This window comes from Helicoverpa armigera, chromosome 30 (genome assembly GCF_030705265.1).
Source record: "Helicoverpa armigera isolate CAAS_96S chromosome 30, ASM3070526v1, whole genome shotgun sequence".
Lineage (NCBI taxonomy): Eukaryota > Metazoa > Arthropoda > Insecta > Lepidoptera > Noctuidae > Helicoverpa > Helicoverpa armigera.
In genome coordinates, this window is record NC_087149.1 from 559,940 (window position 1) to 577,517 (window position 17,578).

A 17,578-nucleotide genomic window follows, 5' to 3' on the forward strand; every position below is an offset into this window, starting at 1 on the left:
TTCTAGTTTTTGTATGTGTATCCGAACGTAGTGATAAAAGAAAGCGACAGCAGCGCCCCGTGGTGCCGAATAGCGGTACTATATTTATCGCCATATTTGTGATGGCGACCGATATTTATAGATCGTAAGGGTGTTGTTATTCAATAAATAAATGCATTAAAAATGGAGGAGACGAAAGTTATTTATTACATAGACGATGAAGAAACGCCGTACCTAGTGAAAATACCTATCTCACCGGAGAAAGTGACTTTGTTGGACTTCAAAAACCAGTTGAACCGACCGAACTATAAGTTTTTCTTTAAATCCATGGACGATGATTTCGGTGTTGTTAAAGAGGAAATTGTTGACGATAACGCTCATTTACCGTGTTTTAACGGTCGTGTAGTGTCGTGGCTAGTATCTGCAGAGGGCTCGAACCCTTCGGACGGAGCTTCACAGTGTACTGATAGCAATGCAGGGAAAGGCAAACAAACTCACGGGGCTCCGGCGCCCGTCACCCGGGACACCTGCACGGACACAGACAGCACCATCAGCTCCCGCCCCGGCCACAGAGCATCCTGCGACAAGTATAAATACCGTGGGTTACGGATAAACGGCCACTCAAAATACGGTAACCATGGGTTGGAATACGAGACAGCTTCCGTGCTAAGTTCTGACTTAGACTCCACAAGTTTGTTCGACAGCCAGTCGGAAATCACCACGACGACTGGGAGGCACACTAACGCCTCCGTAGACCGAGCCCTGACTGAATGCAGCAGTGTTTCCCACCTGCAAGTGAGTTCTCGTAAAAGGCCACAGAGAAGACGAAAGAGACCTCAAGTCATGTCCAGAACCTCTTCCTATTCTTCTATAACTGACTCTACGATGTCTATGCATATTATAACGGTGACTCTGAACATGGATACTGTGAATTTCCTGGGTATATCTATAGTTGGCCAGTCAAATAAGGGCGGAGATGGAGGAATATATGTTGGGAGTATTATGAAAGGAGGTGCCGTGGCCCTGGATGGGAGGATAGAGCCCGGAGACATGATATTACAGGTGTGTTTACTTATTATAGTATTTGTTTCTAGATATTTCACTCTCATCTTGGATAAACAATGTCTAAGACAGAGTAAAGTTATTGTCATAGTTGTTCTGATGATGGATGACCATTTTTGTCATAACAAGTTCCTCCATGTTTTGGAAGACATGGTATTAACATCTAAAATTTGTTAAGGGTATTCAAAAGCTAGTAAGTCTGACAACCAGTCTTACCAAGGGGGCATAGCCCGGATAACTGGGTTGAGGACGTCATATAGGCACTCCATGTGGCACACTGTTACTCAGTTGCATCCAGTTATACAGGAATCTGGCTCCAATATTGTTGGGAAAAGGCTAGGAAGATCATAATACAATGTAGTTAATTATTGTGTATACAAAAAACATGACATTGTTATAAATGATAAGTTACAAAGTGTGTACAATGGTTCCTTATAGTTAGAAAATATTTCTGATAAATCTATGAGGAAAACATACCATATCTAAGGTCATCAGTCTTATCATCATCATATGAATATGCAGGACTGGTCACTACTCTCAGTTTCACCTGCAATCTGATATATCTAAGCACATGAAACATCCAGAGATATAAATAGTTTATCTAAACAAACTCAATAAATCATATTTCAAAACAAATAATTACTATCTGTTTCCCTTCTGTTTTCCCCACAACCTGGGAGAACTTCTTCCCTAACCTGGATAAATATAACTTATGTTACTCAGAGATAGTCTAGCTTTCCAACAGTGGAAGAGTTTTCAAATCTGTTCAGGAGTTTCGAGGCATTAACAAACAAAAATATATTTAAAATGATTCCTTTTTATTTTATTAGTATAGATAGATAGATAGATAGACAATTACTCCTCTATTCAGTCCCAAAAACACACAGGAAGTGGTGACATTATAAAATTTAATATACCCCAGTCTAAATTATCTAAAGTGTCAAATATGTCTTAATGATAAATAGCTGAATCAAATCAATCATATAATCTGGACACTATCTGGTAAAACTAAAAGTATAATGATATGAAATTCATCAACATAATACAACTGCATTCTTAATAAAATTCTTCCTATATTATAAACATAAACGTTTATAATGATGTAACCCTGTTTTTCATTCTTTCACTCTAAAACAAAGAAATTGTCGGTAATATAGCTTACCATTACAATAACATATGCCTAAGGTATTTTATATGAGCAAAAACAATGAAATATGTAATATTGTCTATATATTCTATATATATATAAATATTTCTTTTTTTTCTTTACATAGATTATATTAAAAACTGCACCTACCACTGCTATTTCCCCACCACCCAAAGGTAGACTGGGAGAAAACGCCTAAGTCGTTAAGTCCGCCATTGTACTGTTTGTGCAAAAAGTATATAAATAATTAAATAAATACCATTGGTCTTACTACAAAAACTTAAACATATGTCGAACACTTGTCTAAAAAAAGTGTGGCTGCAACGAGGACCTTATTTCAATGTCATAATCTGTAATTTTTGTAGACAAGTGTTCAACAGACGTTTGAAAGTTTTTGTGGTACAATGGTACATTTTTAATTACTGTCTACAATATAAATACGAAAGTATCTCTGTCTATCTATACACAGATAGTCTAGAGCCAGAGAAAAGACCTAAACTACTTGTGAAGTAGTTTATTTTGAATAATTCGGACATTTATTTTAAATTCCTATTTCATCAATCTATTAAATTAAAGAAGTAGTTAAGAAATAAAGGTTAATATCAATAAATTATCCAGGTGCGGAAAGTAGATGCCTCAGTATACAGCTGCAACTGAAGGGAACATGTTGCAATATTTAGAAACCCAAGAAATTGTATTTGACTGTCTCTAACAAATTATTTTATACAGTTCAGAAATTAAGCTTTAAACACCAAATTCCTACTAATATTATATATGCGAAGGTAACTCTGTCTGTCACGCTTTCTCGTCTAAACCACTGAACTGAATTAAATAAAATTTGGTATGGAGATAGAGTTGACCTTGAGAAAGAACATAGGATAGTTTTTATCCCGGGCTTTTGAAGAGTTCTCTCGTCAACGCGATATAACCGAACGCGTTTCGGGCGAAGCCGCGGGCGGAAGCTACTATTTATGTAGTTTAAATTAACAAGGTGCTGGAAGTAGGTATTCACCACAGGAATCAGCTGAAACTGCAGGAAACATGTCATAATTTAAAACTATCTTTAATCATCATCCTCCGAGCCTTTTTCCCAACTATGTTGGAGTCGGCTTCACGTCTAACCGGACCGCTTTACAAGAAGCGACTGCCTATCTGATCTTCTCAACCCAGTTACCCGGGCAACCCGATACCCCTTGGTTAGACTGGTTGTCAGACTTACTGGCTTCTGACTACATGTCATAATTTAAAACTATCTTTAAATGCCCAAATTGTTTTGTCTAATAAAAACTTGTAAAATTCCAGGTGAACGACGTGAACTTCGAAGACATGACGAATGATGAGGCGGTGCGCGTGCTCCGCGAGGTGGTGCAGAAGCCGGGGCCCATCAAGCTGGTGGTCGCCAAGTGCTGGGACCCCAACCCTAAGGGGTACTTCACTATTCCTAGGACGGAGCCTGTGAGGCCTATTGATCCAGGTCAGTAACCTATAAATCTGTAATAACGGCTCTCTAATCGATTGTTGACTGTTCTCATATAAGGAGATCAGCCAGTCGTGCAGGACACAAAATGAGTAGTGAGATTACAAGCAGGACCAACTGTAAGTTTTTGAAACAAAATCTTTCAGTGTTAGATCGCGTAAGAGTCTGATCCCTCATGCTACACCCACAGCGGGAGCCATTTGATAATTTCCCATAGAAAAGGGCCACACTTAACTAAATACTTAAATATTTATGCCCATTTTCACCAACAAATACCTAAATTAAGGGATCCCCTAAGAGCATTTACGGAACACTTGATAAGAATTTCGTTTTCACCAAAGTTTAGGTATCCCTTATCCATAGTTATTTATGTCAAAATTGGGAGAGCCCTTATTCTAAGTGGCACTTAGATTAAGAGATTGTTGGTGAAAATGGGCATTAGTAAACCAGCGCTGGGACTCCGTCTCGTTTCGGCTAGCAGCATTATGTTGACCGAGAGCCGTATTGCGCGTTTTAAAACGCATATTTATTATATATCATTTTTATCTTGTCGTTGTGTATATATATATATATGCATCTTCACATACGCAATAAAACTTGTTTTTAGTTCTTTAAATAAATAAAATTTTCTTTCTCCAGGCGCGTGGGTAGCTCACACCCAAGCCCTACGCGAGGCGTACCCGCCGCCGCCCCCATCGCTCTCCGCCCTCCCTGTCTCCTCAGTATCGGAGCGCGGGGCTTCGGACGCGTCGACGCTGCCGGCGGGAGCGTTGGAGCCCCAGCTCTCTGTCAACATGGACATGGCTATCGTAGTTAGGGCTATGCTGAGGCCTGAGTCGGGTGAGTTTTTAAGTATTTATTACGTTTTATGTACACTCTTTTGCAAAAAAAACGGGCACCTATGCGAAATCTTAGTTTTCAGGACTTTACATGTATTTCAAAGGGTTTTTATGATTGTAGTATGTTTCTAGCATCAAAAGGGTTAGCCAAGCATGCGTGAGAGTGTACTCTAAATTTGAATTTTGTACAATTGCTAAGAAATTAGTTAAACCTTGTTTTAGACTAATTGCTGGCAGAAAGTTCGTCGGTGTTTTGAGAAGTTTTTGAAGTGATTTTCAGAAAATTGATAATGCAGTTTTAATTAATGATTAATGTATCTTTTTGTTAGATCAAAACATTTTTGAAAAACTATGCATATTTGATAAAATTTTCACCTGCTCTTAATGGGCTATTCTGATGATTGATGGCAATGTTAAGAGTTTCGGTATTTTAGTGTAAAGCGTTCTATTGTTTAGATATTGTACCCACGTGTTCTAAAATCTCGCTTTTTCATAAATAAACACTATTTAGAGGAGTATCAGTACTTTGGGCTGCGACAAAACCAATTTAAAGTAAGCAGTGCCGATCACAACTCGTCTCCTATCGGACTTTGACATTATTAAAAGTATTGAAATTCTACAAAATACAGAAAATAGCGCATAGACTGTGAGCACGAGGTCTTAAGGTCTCGTAATCACTGATTTTTAAACAACCTCGTCGCTTGGGAAACTCCGTAGACCTCTGAAGATCTATGAGTCTGAGCGTTCAAATAGCGTGTTTTTATCCCACGGACATTTTATTAAATAAACTTGCCTGCACCGAGATTTTCTGGCATCTACAGCACTTTCCTGCTTAAATCATAACAATAATTGGGTATCTGCTCATTTCTTAAGAAACATACGTTTGGCCAATAATTTTGAATTCTTGACTCCCTTTCAGCTAAATCATCGTTTAGTAAACCGATACCTATGGAGTTATCGAGAGCTTCAACGCGGCAATAATTTGACTTTTTAGATAGCTTTAACCCCCCTCATCATTTTTCATGTGGTTAATTTTAACATTTATCACAAAATTTGGTATGTTTTAAATGTCAAAGTCCGATAGGAGACGAGTTGTGATCGGCACTGCTTACTTTAAATTGGTTTTGACGCAGCCCAAAGTACTGATACTCCTCTAAATAGTGTTTATTTATGAAAAAGCGAGATTTTAGAACACGTGGGTACAATATCTAAACAATAGAACGCTTTACACTAAAATACCGAAACTCTTAACATTGCCATCAATCATCAGTATCGCCCATTTAGAGCAGGTGAAAATTTTATCAAATACGCATAGTTTTTCAAAAATGTTTTGATCTAACAAAAAGGTACATTAATCATTAATTAAAACTGCATTATCAATTTTCTGAAAATCACTTCAAAAACTTCTCAAAGCACCGACGAACTTTCTGCCAGCAATTAGTCCAAAACAAGGTTTAACTAATTTCTTAGCAATTGTACAAAATTCAAATTTAGAGTACACTCTCACGCATGCTTGGCTAACCCTTTTGATGCTAGAAACATACTACAATCATAAAAACCCTTTGAAATACACGTAAAGTCCTTAAAACTAAGATTTCGCATAGGTGCCCGCTTTTTTTGCAAAAGAGTTTATTTTAAAGTTCTTAAATTCTACACCTGAAAATTAAAATAACGAAGATACAGGATGTTCAATTTTCGTATGATGTCATTGTTTCGTAAAATATTACAAATTATAAAAATAAAAAGGTGTCGAATATTTTTTGCCTACTACATTTATTTTTCGTCTTTATTCTTGCTCGAGTCTATTGCGTTTGATTTCTTAGCAACTTCTCCAAAAGTTTTGAAACTAGAGATCCGATATGAAATAAAAATTTAGCTACACTCTTTCCAAGTAACATAGGCTATATTTTATCCCGGTACGGATAGAATTTCCCCTAAGACACGGGTGAAACAGCGGGCAATTACTAGTAACAAAATATTTTTTTTTTTCTTAAAATGGGTAATAATATTCCGTAACTATTTATTCCCCCAGGCCTAGAAATCCGCGACCGCATGTGGCTCAAAATCACAATACCGAACGCGTTCATCGGCGCCGACGTGGTGGACTGGATCCTGCAGCACGTCGCCGGCATCGCGGACCGACGCGACGCCAGGAAGTACGCCTCGCACATGCTCAAGGTGAGATACTAAGAAAAATGGGGAGCAAAAAATACGGGGTTAAATGGGGTTGAAATACTAGGTTAAATGGGGGCGAAATATGAGGTTAAATGGGGGCGAAATATGAGGTTAGATGGGGGCGAAATATGAGGTTAAATGGGGGCGAAATATGAGGTTAGATGGGGGCGAAATATGAGGTTAGATGGGGACGAAACATATTAGGCCATTTTGGGGGATAAAATTAGGTCGAAACTCTAGGTAGAATATGGGCAGAAAATGAGGTGAAATTGGTTGAGTGTTTAGTTAAATATGGGTAAAACACTTGGTTAAATGAGGGAAAACTTTCACCGTTGGCTACGTTATCCTGTAGTTATGTTACACGAATAATTTCATTCAGTCAACTCTATCAACATTCATTGCCTCAACAAGTAACATACTCGCATTTGGCCGGTTTTTTTAAGGCCATGGTAAAGAAGTCTTCTTGCGCGAGTTCGACAATTTTTATGTTATGTAATGTTATTGACTGCCTCGTTGGTCTAGTGGTCGCAACTGTGGCTGCTGTGCTCGAGGTCTCGGGTTCGATTCCTGGGTCGGGCCGAAATCGCTTTGTGGGTTTTCTTAAATTTTCACAAAGCGATTCATCCGTGCATCGGAGAGCACGTAAATGTCGGTCCTGCGCCTGATCTCTTTCCGGTGGTGTCGGGTTGTCGTCGCATCGCGCTATGAGAGTGAAGGAATACTGAGTACACCTGTGTCTGCGCAAATGCTCGTGCACTATAATATGTCCTGCGCAACTGGCTGATCTCAACTGGTTAAATGAGAACAGCCGCCGTAGCCGAAATCGGCCGTGGACGCCATTAATGTTATTTATTTTTGTTTTTGTTGTACCCTTCGCAGGCGGGCTTCATCCGTCACACGGTGAACAAGATAACGTTCTCGGAGCAGTGCTACTACGTGGCGGGCGAGCTGTGTGCGCAGCTGGCGGCGCTGCGCCTGCGCGGGACCGACGCCGACAGTGTGCTCAGTGACACGCTCGCGCCGCTGCCTAACCCCAAGTGAGTGTAGCTATACCCTACTCGCCGAGCCGTGAGACAAAACGTAAACAAAGAACAACAAATTTTCAAGATGGCGGGTATAACCCGACCGATGACAAAACGTCAAAGAACAATGTCAGGTTTCGGCCCACCCAATCAACTTTTAAAACTAAATTCTCACGGACACAAAGTTCTTTACTACAACAATTTAAATATAAAAAAATACTAACTTCTTATAAAATATTTAACTGTTATCTAGAACTTTTCCAAAAAAAAAAATATCACTTTTTTTATCGAGTTCAGGTTTTTCGTTTTTATAATTTGGAATAATTTGGTTTTGAGAAGTTCAATGCAAAAATGGAAAACATAGAAAAGCTTCTGACATTAAACTACACAAAAAACTGTAAGAATTTTCACTGTACATGAAATATTTTTATTGAGCCTAAGTTACTATGGACGTCTGACATTGTTCCTTTTATGTAAAATGTTCGCAGTATGTGTGGTCAAAAAAAAGTCGTGGTGGCCTAGTGGGTAAAGAACCAACCTCTCAAGTATGAGGGCGCGGGTTCGATCCCAGGTCAGGCAAGTACCAATGCAACTTTTCTAAGTTTGTATGTACTTTCTAAGTATATCTTAGACACCATTGACTGTGTTTCGGATGGCACGTTAAACTGTAGGTCCCGGCTGTCATTGAACATCCTTGGCAGTCGTTACGGGTAGTCAGAAGCCAGTAAGTCTGACACCAGTCTAACCAAGGGGTATCGGGTTACCCGGGTAACTGGGTTGAGGAGGTCAGATAGGCAGTCGCTTCTTGTAAAGCACTGGTACTCAGCTGAATCCGGTTAGACTGGAAGCCGACCCCAACATGATTGGGAAAAGGCTCGGAGGATGATGATATTCGCAGTATGTGTGGTCAACAATTTAGTAGCGTTCCATGTTTGACAGTCAAATCTTTTAGGTTTAGGTCTTTCAACTTCTCAAGTAAGTTTTGGCTAGTAATTTTACTAGATGCAGAAGAATATTACGTAGACCTATCTAGTTTGAATTACCCAAACCAAAGTTTAAAGTACACGGCTGATAAAAAGGTGAAGGAAAACATCTTGAGGAAACCTAGACTATATAAAGTGTGAAATCAGCAACCCGCATTGAGCAAGCGTGGTGATTAACGCTCAATCCTTCTCCGTGTGAGAGGAGGCCGCAGCCCAGCAGTGGGACGATAAAAAAGGGTGTTACAACATTAATATTAATCGTATTTGTTCCAGCATAATGGGTCCCGGCTACATGCCGTACGCAGGCTCGTACGGCTACCAGCCGATACCCTTCAAGTACTCCTCCTGCGTCAACAGCGAACACACTGTATATGGGTGAGTCTTACACATGTTATACAGGGTGCTCTGACATTAAGGGGAGCAAAAACTGGGTAAAATGTGGGTGAAATACTAGGCTAAATGTGGGTGAAACTCTAGGTTAAATGTGGCTGAAACGCTAGGTTAAATGGGGGGGTGAAATACTAGGTTAAATGGGAACAAAATACTAGGTTTAATGTGGTTGAAACTAGGTTAAATGTGGTTGAAACTAGGTTTAATGTGGTTGAAACTAGGTTAAATGTGGTTGAAACTCTAGGTTAAATGTGGCTGAAACGCTAGGTTAAATGGGGGGGTGAAATACTAGGTTAAATGGGAACAAAATACTAGGTTTAATGTGGTTGAAACTAGGTTAAATGTGGTTGAAACTCTAGGTTAAATGTGGCTGAAACGCTAGGTTAAATGGGGGGGTGAAATACTAGGTTAAATGGGAACAAAATACTAGGTTTAATGTGGTTGAAACTAGGTTTAATGTGGTTGAAACTAGGTTAAATGTGGCTGAAACGCTAGGTTAAATGGGGGGGAGGGTGAAATACTAGGTTAAATGGGGGTGAAACACTAGGTTAAATGGGGGCGAAACACTAGGTCATATGGGGTGAAACACTAGGTCATATAGGAGCAAATATTTAATGGGGCGGTAAACGCATATGATAGAAGTCGACATGGCTATGAAGAATGTCACTTGTGAGATGACGGAAGGAGAAAACATGCTGCGGGGACCACAAATAACATTGGGACATGGGGTTATGTATAAGAGTTGTACATAAAAAAGTACATAAGGTAGTTTATAATAGGAATTCAAGTACATAAACGAGCACATAAGGGAAATTGGTCATGAGTTGTTCTCACGATCTTCATGTAAATGTCTTTTAGTGGGATTAATAATGATGAATGTGTTGTTCCAGCTACAACCGCGAGGAGAGCGTGGTGTCGGGCAGCGGGGGCTCCAGCGGCGGCTCCGAGCGCCTCACGGCCAAGGAGCGGGAGCCCGAGCGCAAGTCCACCTCCTCCTCCTCCTCCGCCGCGCCCGAGCCCGTGCCCGAGCCGGACCGGCCCGTGCTCTTCCTATAACGGTGTGTATCTACTGTAGCAGCGCCAGTCCACCTCCTCCTCCTCCTCCGCCGCGCCCGAGCCCGTGCCCGAGCCGGACCGGCCCGTGCTCTTCCTATAACGGTGTGTATCTACTGTAGCAGCGCCAGTCCACCTCCTCCTCCTCCTCCGCCGCGCCCGAGCCCGTGCCCGAGCCGGACCGGCCCGTGCTCTTCCTATAACGGTGTGTATCTACTGTAGCAGCGCCAGTCCACCTCCTCCTCCTCCTCCGCCGCGCCCGAGCCCGTGCCCGAGCCGGACCGGCCCGTGCTCTTCCTATAACGGTGTGTATCTACTGTAGCAGCGCCAGTCCACCTCCTCCTCCTCCTCCGCCGCGCCCGAGCCCGTGCCCGAGCCGGACCGGCCCGTGCTCTTCCTATAACGGTGTGTATCTACTGTAGCAGCGCCAGTCCACCTCCTCCTCCTCCTCCGCCGCGCCCGAGCCCGTGCCCGAGCCGGACCGGCCCGTGCTCTTCCTATAACGGTGTGTATCTACTGTAGCAGCGCCAGTCCACCTCCTCCTCCTCCTCCGCCGCGCCCGAGCCCGTGCCCGAGCCGGACCGGCCCGTGCTCTTCCTATAACGGTGTGTATCTACTGGCCGTTTCACCCACTGCCTTATTGACCCTCCCCTATCCGGATGAAGATAAAAATCCTATGTCCTTCATGTTCTAAGCTGCCTACCTTCCAAATAGGTTCAACCATTCTTGAGACTTTGACTGCCAAAGATATTCAAATGACAGCCGGGACTTACAGTTTAACGTGCCATCCGAAACACAGTCATTGGTGTCCAAGATATACTTAGAAAGTACATACAAACTTAGAAAAGTTGCATTGGTACTTGGAATCGAACCTACATTCATACTTGAGAGATTGGTTCTTTACCCACTATTTTTAAAATTCTAATATTTGTTTTTTCAGGAGCGTATTTTGAGGTGTGCCCTCTGAAAACTGCCAAAAATCGTGACGTATATAATATATTATATTATTCGATACGTCTTAGAGGATGCGGCTGACTTCTGACGCAGCTGGGTAAAGAAGGTATTTAAAACGGTACTATAGGCATTTTTGATTAATTTATTGTTGAATAAAATTAATATTTTGATAAAATATGACGGTTTTTGTGTATAGAAATATGTATGCAAATGTGTTATTTTCAGATTTTTAAACTTGTATTGCAAGTTTTTAATTATTAACCGACTTCTCAAAAAGAAGGTTGTCAATTTTTATTTATAAAATCGGTAAATTGTCTGAATCAATAATAATTTCACTAGTATCAAAAAAAAAATATGAATAAATTGTATACATATTTTTATACACAATTACTGAAATATATCCGCCATAACTGCACAATTGTTTCAAAAACGACTTCCATTTTTGAAGTCTGGAAGTCGATGTTTAAAACCACTAAATTATACTACTACAATGCAATAGTGTTAACAATATGAAGTCATTGTCGAAAAACGACTTCAAATTTTTTTGAAGTCTGGAAGTCGATGTCTAAAACCCCTAAATTATACTCTAACCTACTGTAATAGTGTTAACAATATGAAGTCGTTGTCGGAAAACGACTTCAAATTTTTTTGGAAGTCTGGAAGTCGGCGGCCAGTCGCAGCCCACGGTAAAGCTAATCATGATACTAGATCGCCATATAATTTTAGTCTTATGTATATTATTAGTTTAAGTGTAAATATCTAATTGTAACACCCTATATATAAACTTAAAAACTAAAATAATACACTTTTTAGAGATATGAACGTAGGAAAACCACCCTGTATTTTTTCTATTTTACCCGATTGTGGAATCAAACAGATGGTTATGCTTTACTATAGGTATTAATATTACAAAACTGAAGAGTTTGTTTGAACCCGCTAGATTCTGAAACTACTAAACCGTTTTGAAAAATTCTTCCAGTGTTAGATAGCCTATTTATCCAGGAAAGCATGGCACTTTTTTATCTAGTAACATAAAAAAGAGGACACATCTTTTTATTTGTATTAAAGGCTCCAAACTACTGAAACAATTTGAAAATTCTTTCACTGTTGAGGCGCTACACTCTTCCCGAGTAACATAGGCTATATTTTATCCCGGTACGGTCAGTAGTTCCCACGGGACGCGGGTGAAACCGCCGGGAATCGGTTAGTTTTACATATAAAAAATCGACTAAATAATTTCTCAATAATATCAAAATTGATAGTTTCAGAGATCAATATTACATACGTACAAACTGTGAAAATATTAAAATTTCAAAACGACGGCCATATTAATTTAAGTTTTATTATGCCTAAGTTCACCTACAACGTAAATATCCGATTTTCTTATAATAACTGTTTTTCTTTCAAAATTGTTGTTTTAAGAAAAATTACGCTTATGTCGTAAGTGAAAATGGGAATTAAAATTGCAAATCCTCGTTCTTATCTCTAAAAAGTGTAATAATAATTAAATAAAAAATGATAAAACTACGCTAAGTAATATATTAATATAGTTGCACCATTTTAATATAACGATGACCGAACCATTTTCAGTTGTCACATCGCCAATTTGTCGTAAGTACGGCTGGTTATGGTTTGGTTATCGTTATAGTTAAATAGTGTAACTGGGTTAGTGTCATTTATTATAAACAAATTGGCACTAAACACACTTTGATTCTATTGGTCGAAAATTGTATTGTTGACTTTCTAACCCAGTGAGAATGATATAGTCAGACATATTTTTTTAATGTGTTAAGACTATATACTCTATTTGAGTCGGCACTAAAATAAAGGTAAAAATCTTGATAGGATATTACACAAACAAACATCTTTGGCAGTCATTACGGGTAGTCAGAAGCCAGTAAGTCTGACACCAGTCTAACCAAGGGGTATTGGGTTGCCTGGGTAACTGGTTTGAGGAGATCAGATAGGCAGTCGCTCCTTGTGACACACTGGTACTCAGCTGAATCCGGTTAGACTGGAAGCCAACCACAACATAGTTGGGAAAAGGCTCGACAGATGATAACATATTCAACAATATAAACTACTGCTTACAATAATGATACAATTGATACAATTGAAGTAATTGTTATTATTGTATTTACATTTATTTTTTTCAGCATTTTATTGTTAAATAAAAAGGTGTATTAAGATTGGTTACCTTTAGTTGATAGCCTACTCAAATGGAGTATACATAGTAATTTACATAAAAAAATAGTTTTTTTTTACTTTTGACAGCTGTCAAAATGTCATTGCATCTCTGTCTATTGTACTATGTGAGAGCGAGATGGCAATACATTGAATTGACCAATAGGATTAGAGTGAAAGTATGAGATTTTCGGCCATAAGCCAACGTTATATGTATGTATTTAAATATGAAATTAATTGTGCTTCTATGGTTGTACTAGAAGGAATGACGTTTTTTTGTTTAAATACCTATTTTATTGCAATGTGTAAACTTTTTTTGTTCACGTTCAAACATAAATACGTACAAACAATTCATATTCAACCGACTTCCCAAAAAGAGGTTCTTAGTTCGGATCTTTTTTTTATGTTACTAAGAAGAGAAGAAACGGTTTTCCCAAATATTTTTGAAGTCAGTCAGAAGTATTACTAACTATTGAAAAATCGACTTTAAAACAACAAAAATAAATATTACACATTGCAGTAGAATTATTTTACAAATATTGTTTCAAACTGGTTCTTTTATGACCGTCGCGACTAACAGCCCTTCCCAATATTCTGTCTATCTGTTATTTTGCATACATACAGTGTGCATATGTTACTGTAAAAACCCGAACTACGGTAAATCCTAAAGTTTACCGACATGAGTTGGTAAATGTAAGAATTAATTATAAAGTTACGATTTTTTTCGGACTTCTACCATTTCAATTCAATACAAGCTAGGTTTTTCCTCCACATCTACATCCCCAATACTTTTATTAATACAACTTCAAAATAAAAATTATTTAAATAGTTAGAATTTTGCGTAAGTTTTTGACTAATGGTTGGTCATTGTTTTATTCCTAAAACCAATATTTACCAGTCCACATTGGTAAAACCTAGCATGTACTGAATTAGAACAGAAATAGTCCGAAAAAATCCTACCTTTATCTATACTAATATTATAAAGCTGAAGAGTTTGTTTGTTTGTTTGAACGCGCTAATCTCAGGAACTACTAGTGCGATTTGAAAAATTCTTTCAGTGTTAGATAGCCCATTTATCTAGGAAGGCTATAGGCTACTTTTTATCCGGGTTCGTGCAGAGGTTTCCACGGGATGCGGGTGAAACCGCTGGCAGAAGCTAGTAATAAATACTTAACATATACCAACTCATGTCGGTAAATCTTAGGTTTTACTGGAAAAGCTTAGGATTTATCATAGTTCGGGTTTTTACAGTAACCCATATACACCAACACACATTTAGTATGTTCTCACACGCGTTCGTGAAATCAAGCATCTATACTATAATATTAGTTCGCGACGGTCAAACAGTTAATGTTTGAATGTGTGTTAATATTCAGAGATTGGTAGAATATATTTACTTTCTGCTGCAAGGAATTTATTATGAAATCTTGAATGGATGATAAATATTAGAAAAGTCCAATCAATGTCCGATTCAATGTTTTTTTTTGTATAGTTATCGGCACGAATCTTGAGCTCTGACCTTCACCTGCTCATAAGTAATTTATTGTGTCCTTTTTGTGGTATGAAGTGAGGCGCGGGGGCGGGCTAAAGCGTTGATTGGCCCGCAGCGCATCGCGTCATAGCCGTCACTCGGGATTGGTTCTTTGCTAATAAATTACTTCTGCGCAGATGAAGGGCTCAAGATTCGTGCCGATAATTATAATAATATGCATTCATCTAAAAAAATATGATTTTAGACAATGATTTCAAATCATCATCCTTAGTCTTTCCCCAACTGTTTAGTCTTGTTTTACTCGTAAAATCGTATTAATGAACTACTTGCAGTAAAAGTAAATATATTTTACCAATTTTTAACTACTGATTTTTTTCTAAATACGTACCATTTTATTTTTGTAATAACGAATAAGATTTGACCATGGAGAACAAAATGACTAGCGGTGATGTCATAACGCAATATCTCCTAAGAAAATAGCGCGACAACATGCGGGGCGAGGGAGACGGGGAACGTTACTAGCGCAGCATTATTTACAAAATGAATTCACCAATCAATCGAAACCAATCTTTGACAGATTGGTTTTGATTCGACAAGGAACCCGAACGCCTCGTTAGTTGTAGTAAGTGATCCCGGCTACCGCACGTTGCTTGAGCTACAAGAAGGCGCCTGACCTGCCTGCCTTATGGCATCTCCGCTATCTTTCCTTCCTCCGTGGTAGAACATGTATTTAGGGGCACAGAAGAAAAAGCATTTGTATACGTAGATACATTAGGAATGTAATAAAATGAGGGTAAACGCATACTGTACGTAATTTATTTAAAAAATAACTGAAAAACCATGTAATCGAAAGATTTTAATAAATTATATATAATATTGTATGTATTGATAACTTAGCTATTTGTAGCCTTTACGGCCGGAAATGAAGCTGTTGCGTTCGCTTGCGATTTTTTTGTCGCTGCGTTTAGTCGCAGTTACAAATCGCTGTCGCAACGCTTTTTACAGTATTTAGAAATGTTTTTTTTTTTATTGTTGGCAACTATTTTGTATTGAAACTATGTAATTTTAATCTCGCTTCTGTCTTTCCTACTAGGAAGTAGGGAGAACAATTTTGTATATTTCATTAAATAATTTATTTGGACATATCATATAAAAAATGTTTATTGCTAAAAATTTAGAACAAAAATGTATTTTTAACTATTGATTTTTTTAAATCGACAATGACGTTTTTTGCCCAGACTTACCAAAGCGAAATGCTTTACCAGCCAAGAGAAATTTTCCGCTAATCCTACTAATATTATAAACGCGAAAGTTTGTATGTATGGATGTTTGTTACTCTTTCACGCAAAAACTACTGAATGGATTTTAATGAAACTTTACAATAATATAGCTTATACATCAGAATAACACATAGGCTACAATTTGTAAACATATTGTTCGAAATACTAAACCTGCGCAGACGAAGTCGCGGGCACCAGCTAGTATATCCTACTGAATGGGCCGCGGCGCTAGTACACAAACCACCTTGTAATAAAACGTGGTTTTTAGAAGTACCCGCTTTAGTAATAGCTATAGTCCACTGATTTTGTTTGCGACGGTGGTTTAAAGGTGATACAAAAGCTGGTACTTTTTTAAGACCACGTTTTATAATTAGGTGGATAGGGCTTAAGAAGGAACATGGCGGGTTTAGTCAGTAAGAGTCTGACACTCCCGAGCGCTACACACACAGCGGGGGCCGACATTTGATGATTTCCCATAAAAAGGGATACTACTGAATATTGAAATAACGAAATTATTTAAATACTTTTTTGGTTGAGTCTGGGCCTAAAACGTCAAATTACAAAGTTTTTTTAAATAAATGTAAACTTGAGCGAACTTTTTGCGATTCATATTATAATTTTAGAGTCATTTTTATCAGTTTGACAGTCACAATATGAACATAGGTGCGAAAAATGTCTAATACTCTGATTGAAGCATTTATTTTGAAGTTTATATTGGCAAAAATAGCAATGCAATAAATTTTACTGTTTTCTACGGTTTCACTCGCATCAATTCAACTTTATGCTGAAATTAATTCATAATGATAAGGATTACCAACATAAAACTATATAATATACAAACCTTACTCAGTAATCCCTCGATCTATTGGCGGGAACAGCATCAAAATCAGCTTAGCAGTTTGAGGTGATTGCAAATAAACACAGACTTTGTAGTTGGCTATTTCTGTCAATATAAAATATTATATTGATTAAATACGTATTTAATCGTTTTGGCAGCTTATTGAACAAAATGCAGTTAATAAGAAAAAAGATACGAGTTTGATATCAAAGTTTTCAGAGATTTTTGAATTGAAAATATTTATATATAAGTACCTACATATGCCAAAATTCTGGAGCACATTGTTATAGATAGACAATAGCATAACATACTTAATTAAATATATTTAAAAAATCGACAACTGCATGCAACATTTTTATTTATTATTTAAAAATATTTTCAATAAAAAAATCGCTCAAAATTATAGATTTTCAACTCAGAAAATACTGCCAAAGGTGTCAGTTTCTAACCGACTTCCCAAAAAGGAGGTTCTCAATTTGGTTGTTTGTATGTTTTTAAGTGAATATGGTTCAAAAACATTTAGTTGTGATATCGGCAGCCTGAGTTTATATTTCTTTACAACTATTTCGTGTATATTATTAAAATATAATAGCAATGATTATTATTTTTATATTATTATTATTTGGAAGGAGCTATTTAATGTTCACAATGTGTAATTTGAATAAAAGATAGCATTTTGTAAGTGATTCATTGTTTTATTTAC

General features: G+C 38.0%; 1 protein-coding gene across 2 annotated transcripts; it reads left to right on the forward strand.

Moving 5' to 3' along the window:
• The first annotated feature begins 60 nt into the window (after window positions 1-60).
• On the forward strand, window positions 61-17,561 carry LOC110381929 (segment polarity protein dishevelled homolog DVL-3). Of its 2 annotated transcripts, none has more exons than XR_010277998.1 (8): window positions 61-1,041; window positions 3,491-3,662; window positions 4,305-4,505; window positions 6,537-6,682; window positions 7,559-7,716; window positions 8,958-9,059; window positions 9,965-10,732; window positions 11,068-17,561. XR_010277998.1 is itself a non-coding variant. In XM_064042867.1 (8 exons), the coding sequence occupies exons 1-7, from the start codon at window positions 163-165 to the stop codon at window positions 10,128-10,130; spliced, it is 1,824 nt and encodes a 607-aa protein (XP_063898937.1). In that variant the 5' UTR covers window positions 61-162; the 3' UTR covers window positions 10,131-10,132; window positions 11,068-17,561. The 2 variants fall into 2 exon arrangements, 1 of the variants encoding a protein (XP_063898937.1); XM_064042867.1 differs by having other exon boundaries at window positions 9,965-10,132.
• Window positions 17,562-17,578: the final 17 nt, after the last annotated feature.